Here is a 14,042-nt window from a genome sequence, read left to right as displayed (position 1 = left end):
CAAAGCGCCGCCGAACGCTGCGCTTCACAACCAGTTCAAAAGGCCTGCTGTTGGGACAGACAGCTGAGGGGGTGGGGTTGGATTTTCCTGAGGAAGGGGGCATGTGAAGGGGGTGTTTGTGTGTGTAGGGTATTATTACATGGGGGGAGGATGATCACAGTATGCAGGGGATGAAGATGCATGAGTGTGTGTGTGTGTGTGTTTTGTGTGTGCGTGCCAGCATCTGCTGCATCTGTGGTTATGCTGATCTATGCCAGGATGCTCGTGTTGATGTCACACCACCTCAACCTGTGCACCTTCTAAAGCTGCTGTGTGTGGCATTTTAGCATCCATAAATCATCGCCACATTAATTTGGAGACATTAGTGTAATTGTAAACAAATGACTCTAAACAAATGAGACCACTGCTGAGACACGTGGCCTCTATACTTTATTATACGTTGTAAACCACAGAGCTAGTTTTCACGGGATGTGTGCAGGTTGCTATTGGGCAAACAGTAAGCTTTTGTTTTAAAGCACATAAGCAGGAAACAGAACATTATTCCTGCAGTGCACTCAAGAGTTTCTCACTATAACAGATACTGTAATGATTTCAGTTCTGATAGAGGGAGAGTGCGGACAAGTGGCAACATTCAACAGGAAGTGTCACAGCCACGTCTTTAGTTATTCCTTGTGTTTTCTGTGTGTGTGTGTGTGTGTGTGTGTGTGTGTGTGTGTGTGTGTGTGTGTGTGTGTGTGTGTGTGTGTGTGAAAGTGATGTGGGCGTGGCGCCCCTCCCACTCTCCCTGCCCCCTGACTGCTGTTCAGCCTACACACCTGCTCCAGGCCACAATCCATCTACTCATCTACTCTGCAGTACATCAACCCTGGTTCTTCGTCGACTCATTAGACAGAGCCAGGCTACCTATTATCCCCCGTTTATGGTCTGTATATATAGCCAAGCTAACCATCTGCTAGATGTAGCCTTATATTTATCAGACAAATATGAGAGGTGTCAATCATCTCATCTAACTCCCAGCGAGAGAGCGAAGAAGCTTGTTTCCCAAAATGTCAAACAGTTCCTTAAGCCAAGTCATTTTCCTCCATTAAAAGAAACTGTCAACCAGTGCTACAAATAAATGATTGACATATAGATACTAGAGGTGTAAATAACAAGTTCCATCAAGATACAATATTATATTGATTCTTTGGACAATGATACAATATTTGCTGATATCACAAAGTCTGTCATGATGCAATTTTATTTTGAATCATTTCAAGGCACTGTGATCGATATGAGACGCTATCATGTGCCCAGTTAACACAAACTGTTATATTTCTATCAACTCACAAAAAGTAACTAAAATATAGAATAGAATATAATGCCTTTTATTGTCACTATACACATGTACAATGAGATTAAAAGCAACTCCTTTTCCAGTATCAACATGTGTGTAAAATAAATATACAACATGAAATAAAATAAGTAGTGCAAAAATGGGGGGGTAGGATGCACAGTTCTGAGACGCTATATACATATAAAAAAATAAATATGGTTTTATATACAGTGTGATATGCAGTGTGGGTTATTATTATTTGAATATTGCCCAATAGTGGTGATCATATTCAATGAGTAATGGATATCATGATTTGACAGTTTCATTACTGAGCTCTTCCAGACATTTAAACACAAAACAAACCACTCTTTTGAATAAAAAAATGTATGTATAAAGTGGAAATTTTAAATAAATATGATGTGTATCTATATTTTCACCTTGCATCGATATTAGATCGTTGATCATTGAACCGATACATCAATCCAGATCGAACTATCGTTACACCGCTAAGCTATTTCTCTAATAAATCGGGAAATCTGTGTGTGTGTCTGTCTTTGAAATATCTCATTAACCGTTCATCTGATCTACTTCACACTTGGTTTCCTTGGTACCCAATGAACTTGGGGTTTAGAATTTGGAGCACTTTGGACAGCATTGGAAATTGGATATTAATAAACTGTGAATTAAAATAAACGACGAGCGCTGCCATAATGCTGGCTCTTCCGTGTCTACCCTTCACAATAAAGCACAGCTTAATTTGACTCAAAGCATTTAGCTAAGATTACTCCACATTTTAATTGTGATATTTTGTTAGTAAAATCTGAATCAAACGTTCTTTGTCAGGTAGATGTAGTACAATGTTTTCCTCTGAATTAGAAGTACACAAAAGTCAGTAGTAGGCTATACAGTACAGTGGAGTTGAATATTAAGTCATTTTGGGGTACAATGGTTCTGGAGAATGCTACAAGCAGCAATACCACAGGCCAAGCAATCGGCCTGTTCCAAACAGGCACCTTTTGAACGGGCACTGTATTAGTACAGCTAGCTGGGTACACTGTTTACCAACTGTCCATCACACGTTCACAGCTTCTGCTGTCCAAACTGCTTTTACGTTCTCTCAAACCACACGATCCAGCCTCACTCACCTGAGCACTTCGTTGGGGTTGCCTGAGATGGGGGTCTTCTTGTCCGGAGTGCCGTGGCACTCAGACTTCAGCAAAGTGTGAGGTCCGCGGTCCATCATCATGGTGGAGGTTGCCATAGTGATGATGGCCACGCCGTCGCGAACGCGGGCCTCCAGGTTGTAGTCCCACTCGTCATAGGACACGGAGAGGAGACCTGGACGGACACAGCGAGAAGAGGAGAGAGGAAGGATCAGAGGAGGAAAGAAGAAAGACAGAAAAAGGTGAGCTGGAGGGGGGACCGAGGGATGAGAAGTCTACGTCGACGACGTTTCATATCCGGGATTGCTCAGGTGTCGCCGGAAATCCGCTGGATGTTTTTTCAGCCGATGTCCGTCACTTTGCGCTTGTGTTGGCATTCTAAACTCTGGTGGATTTATGAAGACTATCGTTAACTGCTCCTCAGATCTCTGCAGGGTAAATCCAGACAGCTAGCTAGACTATCTGTCCAATCTCAGTTTTCTGTTGCACGACAAAAAACAACCTTTGAACGTACACACGTTCCACCAAAACAAGTTCCTTCCCGAGGCTATTTTGCAGCGTCACCGTGGCTCCGTACAGCGCTTAGCGCCGCCAATGACGATTGTGATTGGTTTAAAGTAATGCCAATAAATAGGGAAAAGTGAAGAGACAAAGAGACAAATGAGAGACAGACAGATGGATGGATGGATAATTCTGTGAGGGTATACAGAGTGTACATGTTTTGAACACACTCCAAGAGCCAGAGCACACACTACGTGATGACTCAGAGAGCAGATGAATAGCACTCCCGTCCCGCCTGACTAAGCGGCTATCACCTTGCTGTGTTTGTCCATCTGTCTGTCTGTTTGTTGGCCTTTGCACTGTCTGTACGCCTGTGTAACTGTCCTTCAGTCTCCTGTTCTCTTTCGACAATCTGTCTGTTTATGAACAATGTGTAGGTCACTGTCTCTCTGTCTGTCTGTCTCTCCGAGCATCTTTCTAGGTGCCCTTCCAACCACCTGTCAGGCCATTCAAAAGTTTGCCAGGATGCCTGTCCTTCCTCCACCCCACTGTCCCTCTCTGCTGTTGATTATCGTGGAGTGAGTAACGTTTTCTTAAAGGACAATTCTGGCGCAAAACAAACCTAGGGGTTAATAACAGATGTGTACCCACTCTGTCGTTCTCTGGGACATGTTTTCATGCTAATCGAATGTGTTTGTAGCTTGAAATAAGCTAGCGCGGACCGCTGATTAGCTTACAACGCTAGTATTCGGGGCACAGGGAAAGTAAAAACAAATTGCTATTTATACCACTAAAAAGGCTCAAAATATCACCACACTTCAACGGTAGCATAATGAGGGTCCCTAAATGTTAACCGAAGCATTGAGAACTTTGTAAGTGTACAGACAGTTTATTAAAAAGATAGTTTAGGAAGACAGTAGCTCCCAAGGCGGCGGCCGCCTGTATACGAGAACGTGACTGTCTTTATAATCTATCTTTTTAATAAACTGTCTGTACACTTACAATGTTCTCAATGCTTTGGTTAACATTTAGGGATTTTTAATGGTATGAATAGCTGATTTGTTTTTACTTTCCTTGTGCTGTTCCCTATGATATTCTCTGAGATTAAAGTGGTAATTGGTAGTGGGAATTACTGGAATTGTTGGGTCTTTGTAAATTATAGAGTGTGGTCTAGACCTACTCTATCTGTAAAGTGTCTTGAGATAACTCTTGTTATGATTTGATACTATAAATAAAATTGAATTGAACTTTGGAATTGGAATTAATTACTTCTCTGCATTTTTCAGACATTGCAAAGTCATACAGTGGGCCTGATTGGACCATTTGGCGGGCCGGTTCTGGCTCATGGGCCGTATGTTTGACACCCCTGGGTTACAGTAAATGCAAGGGGTCATAACAAATAGAGTAGGGAAGACATGCCTATCTTCCGTGTGACATAGCGGGCTTCTAATGTGTAGACGTAGTTTAGCACTTTTAGCATTTGAAATTAGAAATTTAGAAAAGTCATCAAAAAGTATTTAAATGTAATAAGTCATAATAATGATAAAGTTATTTAAATAGTTACACTACTATTACATTTTAAATAGGGTAACTTGTAATCGGAAAACCTAATACATTTCCAAAGTAACCTTCCCAACACTGACTTATTTTATCAAAGTGTTTCTACATCTATTCTTGCTATATTATTAATCAAAAATAAATAAATAAAAACACAGAGAAACACTCTGAGAAGAGCTGATTCACTATGAAACTTTGGCTATTATGTATGCTATCTATTCAAACACGGCTGACATTTTGATAATGAGTTTCATTTATATTAAAGTGCCGCTATTGATAATGTGATTATCTTGTGACAAATAAGTCACCATTAATTGATGACACACAGTGCCTGCTGCCCAGCACTGAGCTTAGCATGCAATGTTTATCTCTTTTTAATAAGCAATCATTTAGCTCTCTTGTTCACCGCTGTCAGGATTTTATCGGGTTAGAGCTAACAGGTAGGATTGTCCTTGGGCTCGGCTCACAAAATATTGGATCTTTATTTATTCAAATCCTTCATGTACGTTGGGTTTAGGTCACAGGTCCCTCTAATGTTTTGGACATGTAAGGGTCGCGATCACCCAATCAACCACTGAATTACACTACCAGGATTTTTCCTGCATAGAGGAATTTTTGGCGACCCCCAAAGAGGTTTTAGCCAGCCCCAAAGGAAAAATACCAGCACCAAAATGAGTCTATAGGGGTTAATAACACATGTGTACCGAGAAGACTGTTCTCTGGGATTTGTTTTCATGCTAATCGAATGTGACCGATTTTAGCGCAAACCGCTAATTAGCTTTGTCGTTGGGGCAGAGGGTAAAGTAAAAAGAAATTGCTATTTCTATACCACTAACAAGGCTCAAAATAGCACCACACTTCCACGGTAGCATAGTGAGGGTCCCTACATGTAAATAGAAGCATTGAGAACTTTGTAAGTGTATAGACAGTTTATTAAAAAGATAGTTTAGAAAGACAGTAGCGTTCAGATATACAAGCAGGCGCCATCTTTGGAAAACAGTCATGACCAGTCGAATGACGAACGCCGTGCTTGAGCTATGTTACTGGTTACAGGTTGCACGGCGTTCGACTGGTCGTGACTGTTTTCCTAAGATGGCGAAAAAATGTCATATAAAACGGTTTGACAGATTGAATGTCTATACTAGAAAATGGGGAAAGTCCCTGAACTTTCTGGAGCGCTCCTAAGAAGCTTTGTGCTGGAGAGAGACGTGTATGATGGGCTTATGGTGTTGTCATTTATACATATGTTTATTTGGTTTATGGTTTATTGTCCATTTAGTTGAATGGTCTTGAATGTTGTTGTTACTGTGTCATCTTTTCTTGATTTTTGTCTGGGTGGGTTCTGATGATGAAGAGCGTTGTGAATTGTGCTGTGTGTTTTGTAAGTTGTTAAAAAAATTAAAATTGTTAATCACAAAAAAAGAAGAAGCCTGCTCTTATGTAAACTCTCTGCACCAAGCGCCCTTTTATGACTTCTGAAAATGGCCAATAAGTGATCTTTCTGTTCGGGACCCATTGGACGCCTCTGGGTTCGGGTCACACAGCTCGCAGTGAAGCACGGACTGCCTTCAAGTCAATTTATCTGGCTATCTGTATTTCTCTCTGTCCATCAGTTGGTCGGCATCTATCTGACAGAGTATGACCACATGTCAGCCGGTGCACTACCATGTCAGTGCGCAGAAATAGACAGGCGGCCTGGCAACCTGACTTCCTCGAGGGGGCCTCGGCACTGACAGCTCCGGCCCTCCAGGACCACATCTAATGTCACACACTGTTGACATTTTCAGAACGCTCACTCCCATCGCTTGTTCCTTTTTGCACACTTCACTTTTATTATTTTATGGCAAAGATTCTTTCATAGGAAGATGCATGTGTGTGTGTGTGTGTGTGTGTGTGTGTGTGTGTGTGTGTGTGTGTGTGTGTGTGTGTGTGTGTGTGTGTGTGTGTGTGTGTGTGTGTGTGTGTTGGCAGCAGGTGTGTGCTGCCAGTGGTGGAAGAAGTATTGAGATCGTTCACTTAAGTAAAGTACCAACAATACCATGATACTGTAGAAGTACTCTGTTACAAGTAAAAGTCCTGCATTGAAAATGTTACTTAAGTTAAAGTAAGTAGGTTTTTTCAGGAAAATGTACTTAAAGTATTAAAAGTAAAAGTACTCAATGTAGAAAAAAAACTCACATTGTAGAAACTGGGAACCAAAGAAAAGCACCAAAAAGAGCATTAAAAGCACGACAAAAAGGGTCGAAAGTCAAATCATTTTCGCAGTAGGCCGTTATATTGTTGGGTAGTTCAATTTATAATAAAACATCGGATTTTATAAACCACATTTGTTTTGTGTGCAAAACCGTGCAAAGAGTAAGTACCTAGTAACTTAAGCTGTCAGATGAATGTGGTGGAGTATAAAACTACAATATTTCTCTCTGAAATGTAGCGGAGTAGGAGTAGAAAGTGGCATCAAAAGAAAAGACTCAAGTAAAGTAAAAGTACCTCAACATTTCTACTGAAGTACAGTACTTGAGTAAATGTACCACTGTGTGCTGTGCATGTGCATGAGCCGTGCGGTGTGTTATTTTCTACATCTTGGGAACTGCTGCGTGACGTGTATGTTCATGTTCATCTCTCAGGACGTGTTTAAATGTCACAACACAGACATGTCAACGGACAGTCATATAGCGGAACAGTGCTGTGGTAGCTGTAAAGCCTTTTGCCGGCCTGTAAACTGGCTACTGCCTCAGTTTAAAGGCAAATGCTGTCTCCCTGTCACAGATACGACTGCAGGCAGAGTATTCACATGCAGGCAAATTGAGTTGGAGAACGTAATGGCAGAACCACCGTATCATTGGGTATTTTTGGAAACGGCTTATTATTGTCAGTGATGTCAGATTGGGTGGTTACGTTAGCACAGTCTGTGCAGCAGTAGTGTGTAACTGATCAGGGAGAATAGAGACAGAAAAGCTGTTAGTAAAAGAGAGAGAGAGAGAGAGAGAGAGAGAGAGAGAGAGAGAGAGAGGGATGGGGAGGAGAAAGAGGGACAGAGGAAGCAGAGAGAAAAAGTCAGACAGCAGCAGAGACACAAAGATCAAGAAGCAGAAGAAACAGAAAAAAAAAGCTGAAGGGAGTAGAGAGTTAGGAAAGCGTCAGAGGAGGCTGAAATAGTGAGACAGAAACCACAGAGAAGCGAGGGAACAGCAGCATGAAATAGGGGGGAAAGGAAGTAGAGGAAGTGGGAGGAGAGATGGCTCCCCAGAGCGCCACTTAAGGAAGGCATCAGTGGAATTACCCATGAGAATTAGAGGTTCTTCATCACACATGGTGCAAATTATTAAGTGTGCCTTGTAAGCAAATTTGCCCCACAGCTAGGGTGCACCTTCTGCTGAACCCGGAGCTGTTGGATTCACCCAGAGCACATGCCGCCACACCATCCGGCACATGCTGCGCCACCGTGTCCTTTCGCTCTGAGTTAGTCCAGGAGTCGGTGTGGTTGACTGCCACTACAGGCTTCACGGGGCTTTTAGGATGTTTAAAGTTGAAACTCAGAAATAAGGGTTGGTTGAATTGTGGAGTTGTACAATGGAGTGCCTGATGTCTACAAATATTTCAGTGCCTTGCCACTCGTTTACAGCAGAATCGTCATCCTGGTTAATTCAGGCCAGAAGTCTGTTAAATATTGTCCATTCTTATTGCAAAAATGCATTTGGTGCTTTTACCCGTGTTAGGGAAATTCAGATTTACATACTTTCCCTCGTTATTTATTAAACTGTTTGCATAGAATAATATTATATTCTCTCTCTCTGTTAAATTAAACTGTTGTGGATATTGTTAAGAAACCATAACACTACTTGAACTCTAAACAAGATAACATGGAGCCATTGTGTGTCCTTGTCTGAGCACGGTGTGTTCATGCCCTCCCAGACCAGATAGGGGGAGACATCATCGACTCTGACAAGATAAACAACTGACGACACCAACTCTTGTATCATGATTATCACATTCTACGTTTTATTACAAAAGCTGCTGTAGAGAGCTTTTCGTTAGGTCAATGTCTGTACTATTCCCTAGTGCGGAGAAGGCCTCCTCGTTGGGTTCTCGAGTAAAATGAACTTTATGAGGTTTTTTAACATTAATATGCATTGTGAAGGCGAGGCTGCTCTCAGTGCAGGTTTTACAGAATCACTGCTGAAGCTGTTAACATCCTACCGTCGTGTTCATCTTATTGGCAGAGGGCAGCTGTGAGCAGAAGCTCAGCCATCTGCACACCGACTTATATTCAACATGCAGACTGTAATGTGATTTCTATGCAAACTGCCATACATCATATTTAATAAAAAAAAAATATACGTGATTTAATATCTGTCGTGTTGTTGTTGTGTGCATTAATAGTGATTTATGCTTCTGCGTTAAATCAAGGCCGTAGGTATGTACGTATGTACGGAGAGACACGCCGTAGCCTGACGTGCACCTCTCGAAAAAATGTAACTGCACGTCACTCGGCCGTGGCTCAGTAGCGTTGCATTTCCCCCGACTCGTTTCCTGGTTCTCCTTCTCCATAAACAACATGACATCAAGGAGAGGGTTAACTTTTCCTGCTCCAGATTTCCCACCGTGGTCAGAAAGAACAGGGGAGACTCTTTGTTTCTCTCACTAGGACTCTAGAGTGGAGTTTAGATTCTCTGCCCGGCCCTTGATCAAGCATTTGTGTGTTTTTAATCATGACTTTATCAGCCTTATTCGGTGGGGAGAAAGCTCTGCCTCTCCAGATTCTCCAGTAGCTCTGGGAATATATGTCCTGCACTGACTTGAGTGTGAGGTAAACTGGGCTACATCGTGTCTCCCCCCCTCTGCAGCACTGGTCACGGCCAGTGCGTCGGCATGCAGACCGTGGCGAAGGACAGTATTAATTAGGTGATGGAGACCAGAAAGTCTCCTATATGGTTCCAGGGCTTTGATTATGTTGCTGCCTTGATCTGTTACCCACAGTATTCAGCTGAGGGAGCTAGGGTCCAGTTTTTTTTGTTTTTTTTTTAACGTTTCACGCTTCATTCGGATCCATTTGCGATCCGTTCCGTTCTGAATAAACAAACAGCGCAGTTTACGTGCTTCGTCCTTGTTGCATTATTCATTAAGATAATTCTAAACAGATTTCTGTAGTTCAAACAACTCGGAATTGTAGTTGAGAACGTCAGTTATAGCGGCCCACGTATTAAAAAATTGTCGGGTTTAAATCGGGCTCTGGCTCATAATTCCAGTTAATGTGTCGGGCGGGGCCAGGCTCGGACGCAACGTGCACAGGCTCGAATAGGGTCGGGCTTGATTCTTTGGACCCGATCTAAGCTCTACTCTAGAGTCGGTATTCACTCCGAAGCTAATCGCCGTCACTCTCTCACTCGCTCTACCACACACACACACACACACACGCCGGCCCTGCTATTCTCTTAAAGAGATCGACGCACACACCAACGCACAAGTATAAACTTCAGGCCATTTATGTAGGCCACGGCGAAAGCTCTGCGTGGAGCCTCCGCAGGACCATTAATCACGTTTAGACTATAGGCCCATTCTGAATCCTATTCATCACGCAATAAATAAGTGGATGACATTTAGCCTACTATCTGTCATTACGTCCCATATGATTAATCCCTTGATAATTCAATGTTAACTGAAAGAGTTTTTTCCTTGTCCATCAACGCAGCCACTCTGCCAGCTCCACTTTGCAATCATCCAGGCAGTACATGAGCTAGTCACGATTATCTCTCTGGCAACATAAATCAAGAGCCAAGTTGTTGTGTGATTTACATAACTGATTTGGTGATGTATCAAACTTTATAGAGTGTAACCTTAATTTGGAAGAGACAAACTGACACACACAGTTTTGTTCACCGTGGCCTTCAGGTAAACACTCGCGCCCTCCACTGTATGAGACACACACACAAAAGCACAAACACACAATCGACTTGATTACACTCACCCAGTACTTTCTCACGCAAATTAAACCATGAACCAATCACATATTTCACAGATAAATGCACACAGACATCACACTCATAGGCACACACGCTGCTAAACTCCCATTTAGAGTAAATCATCCATGTATGCCAATAAAGGAGCGGAAGAAAAAAAGAAGAAAAAAAGTTTGAGTTACGGTGCTTGAACGGCAGAACGATCTCAGGTTCCACCTGACAACCATTTCCCAGAAACTGCGGAGGACAGACAGCAGAGTGATATCTTCCCTTCGCTGTAAATCAACCAAGCCAAACACCAACAAATGATCAGGCTCATACTGGACGTCCAGCGCAAATATACTTCCTGCTCTAAGGTTTTTCTGAGAGTGAAACAGACTGAAGTTGTGAAAAGTTCCACGAGTTCTTATGGTGGCACCATCACGAATGGTTAGAGTCCCACCGAGAGTTGGCCTTTCTAAAAGTGCCCATCCACCCCCAAGTACTGAACGTCTAGTTACATGACGCAGGCTGACAGGTGTCTCCGACAGATTGGGTGAGCAGGTTCAGAGGTTAATGCACCCCAACTTAGATGTCACTTTGGTTCCACATTTGACCTTCAAAGATTAGAACAACTTCCAGTGGTGTGTGTGTGTGTGTGTGTGTGTGTGGGGGGGGGGGGGGGACAGCGGGGAGAGACGCTCCCTCGTTTCTTAGTAGGAAAGGTCAGGTTTTTTTTTGTTGTCTTGCAGGAAAAACCCCAAAAGCAGAAAATACAATTTTGAAAATAACATCTCAAAGTAGAGCCGGGGCGATATGGAGAAAATCAAATATCACAATATTTTTGACTACCTCGATATTGATTTTGCGGAGATATTGTAGGGTTGGCAATTGGTGCTTTGACAATTACTACAATAAGATTTTAGATACATAATCATCAGTAATGTGGATATAATGACTAAAGTAGGTAAAGGCAAATAATAGAACAGTTAGAACAGTCTGGTGTGTTCAGAAAAGTACTTTACTGTAATGTAGCCTTTAAAACAGGGAAAAGTCATATTGTGTCATATACTGTGTCATATTACGATATCCAAAATCTAAGACCATATCTAGCCTCATATATCGATATAATATCGACATATTGCCCAGCCCTGTCTCAAAGGCTCAGTGGTCTTTCTGTGGTGTCAAGTAGGCCATGTGTAACGGGCCGGCTACATTGGAGCAGATGCTCCAACACTACGCTTCCACTATAAGTCAATGAAACTGGCGACACGGGGCACGAGAGCAGCGCGTGGTGCCAATGCACCGCAGAGATCCGCTCTATAAGCGTCAAAATAGGACAGTCTTTATTTAAATTAATATGTTATGAGGTGTGTGCTGCGGTTTCGCACAGATAATTCTTTTAAATTGTACGATATACAGGAAATTAATAATGACTGTCAATGAGCATATTGGCAGTTTGGTTTGGTTTCTATTTTTATTAATTGTTTCCCGTCACCTGCGTCCTTTGATAAAAGCTGGAAATAGATTGATGTTTTACAGCGCTGTGCCAGGTCGAAAAACTGAAGAAACAACAACAATCCCAAAGCACCTACTGCACCTACTGTATATAGAAAATGCATGCATTCATGGTACTTTTGACGCACTGTGGATAGACATCAACCAAACGCTGCATGTAATCAGAATCAGAAAGGGTTTTATTGCCAAGTACGTTTTTTTAACACATACAAGGAATTTGTTTTGGTGTTGTTGGTGCACGTCACACCAATGTAATTACTCTTCTTGCAAAGGGCTTAGTATTTGAGCTCAAGACAAGCAAACATCTGAGATTGTGTCAGATAGAAATGGGATCCAATTTGAATTCTTGATTCTGACTCAGTTTCCTACTGTACTGTATAGCACCCACATACTGTACTCAACAGGTGGACTCTGGTTCGAAACCCAGACCAAAAGACCATTTAATCCGAAGCCTTAAAAGGGTAACGTTTTTTTTCAACCTGGACCCTATTTTCCTATGTCTTTGTGTCTAAGTGACTGATGGGAACAACAATCTTTGACATTGGTCCAGTATTAACACACGGGCCTCTAACTGCATCTCAATATCACGGCTCAGAGAACAGTGAGAGAGTTTTGAACACAGTCTATACAGAAAATGTTCAAATGATAATAAATAAAACTGGAGCAATCATAATTCTTTAACACTTGGAAGTAAACCTCTATGGGCCCTATCCTGCACCCGGCGCAGCGCAAAGCCCGACCCAAGTGTCTTTGCTAGTTTAAGACCGACGCAGTTGTCAGTTTCCCGTCCAGCGACCGCGTCGTTTAAATAGAAAATGCACCTGCGCCCATCTGTGTGCCCATGGGCGTGCTGGTCTTACAGGGAGGTGTGTTCAGGTGCATTCTGGGCGTATTGCTATCTTGAGGCAGCGGGAAGTGATCGCGCCATTGATCAACAAAAACCTGGTCTAAAGTCAATAACGCAGCATTTCATTGTTATTTTAACAGCACATTAGTAAAATGCGCCTAGGCTCGTGCACAGCGCGTGCACACTATGCTTGTTACACACACAGGGACACGCAGCACACACAAACATGCAAAAGATTACAAATAAAAATATTACGGTGCAAACCCGCCATCGTAATAGCAATGCTCCAAGGTCCAAACGCGCCTGGCTTTTAAAGGGAATGGGAGACGATCTCTGATTGGTTTATTGCATGTTACACCCAAAACACACCTATGATGAAGACACTAAGTACAACCCTTTTGAACTTTTGACCCTTTTTTCCGCCGTCAAACTAGCAAAAGTGATTTGGACACGCCCTAAACTCACCTGCGCCAGGCGCTCCATGCCGTACGCTTAGATCGTTAAAATAGGGCCCTGAGACTTGCATTTGAGTACACCTGCTGTAGTGGATTTCCTACCTGTGGGGAACTCTGCATGCACTACAATAGTGTCTCCAGCTACCAGCGAGGGCACTATCCACGTGTAGCCGTAGCCCGTGATCCCAACAGAGTGGGCCACCTCGAAGATGGTGTTGGCCTCTTCTTTTGTGCTGTAGAGAAGAATGACGGGGCTCTGCAGCTTCTTCAGCTGGTTTTGGATCTTCGAATCTCCGTCGTCTACGGACATGTCGAGCAGTAGAACTTCCTCCAGTTCCCAGCCCACGAAGCTGTTCTCGATGGTGCTACGGATCTGGATGGGACGGGGGAAGAAGAGGCTGATCACAAGAGAGAAGAGACTCTTTTTCATTGCAATTTGCAGAGGTGGAAAGTAAAAGTAGTGTTACTTTGACAAACTACAAGTAAGTACAAGTAAAAAGTAGCTCATTTAAAATGTAAAATGAGTAAATGTTTCTTAGTTACTTTTTAACAGCAGGGGGGTGAGGGTGGGGAAAGCAACAATGTTGGAAAAAAGCAACAAAAACAAAATAATAAAAAGCGGGGAGCATCACTTCGCCAAAGCGACCTCTTTATTTCTTTTCTTTTATGCTCAGTAAAAGTTGTGATTTAAAATTAGTACAAGTAAAAAGTAGAAGTACACAACAACAACAAAAACAATGACAGTAACGT

At 42.5% G+C, this 14,042-nt stretch overlaps 1 protein-coding gene across 1 annotated transcript in view; it reads right to left on the bottom strand.

Moving 5' to 3' along the window:
- grin2ba (glutamate receptor, ionotropic, N-methyl D-aspartate 2B, genome duplicate a) overlaps nt 1-14,042 on the bottom strand; it is a 135,099-nt gene that overhangs the window by 49,015 nt on the left and 72,042 nt on the right. Inside the window, 2 exon segments of the mRNA XM_078270456.1 lie at nt 2,461-2,653; nt 13,395-13,665. Of these exon segments, the coding sequence (XP_078126582.1) occupies nt 2,461-2,653; nt 13,395-13,665 (464 nt within the window).

The sequence above is a fragment of the Sander vitreus genome, chromosome 15 (genome assembly GCF_031162955.1).
Source record: "Sander vitreus isolate 19-12246 chromosome 15, sanVit1, whole genome shotgun sequence".
Lineage (NCBI taxonomy): Eukaryota > Metazoa > Chordata > Actinopteri > Perciformes > Percidae > Sander > Sander vitreus.
This window is presented reverse-complemented; position numbering and strand designations above follow the sequence as displayed.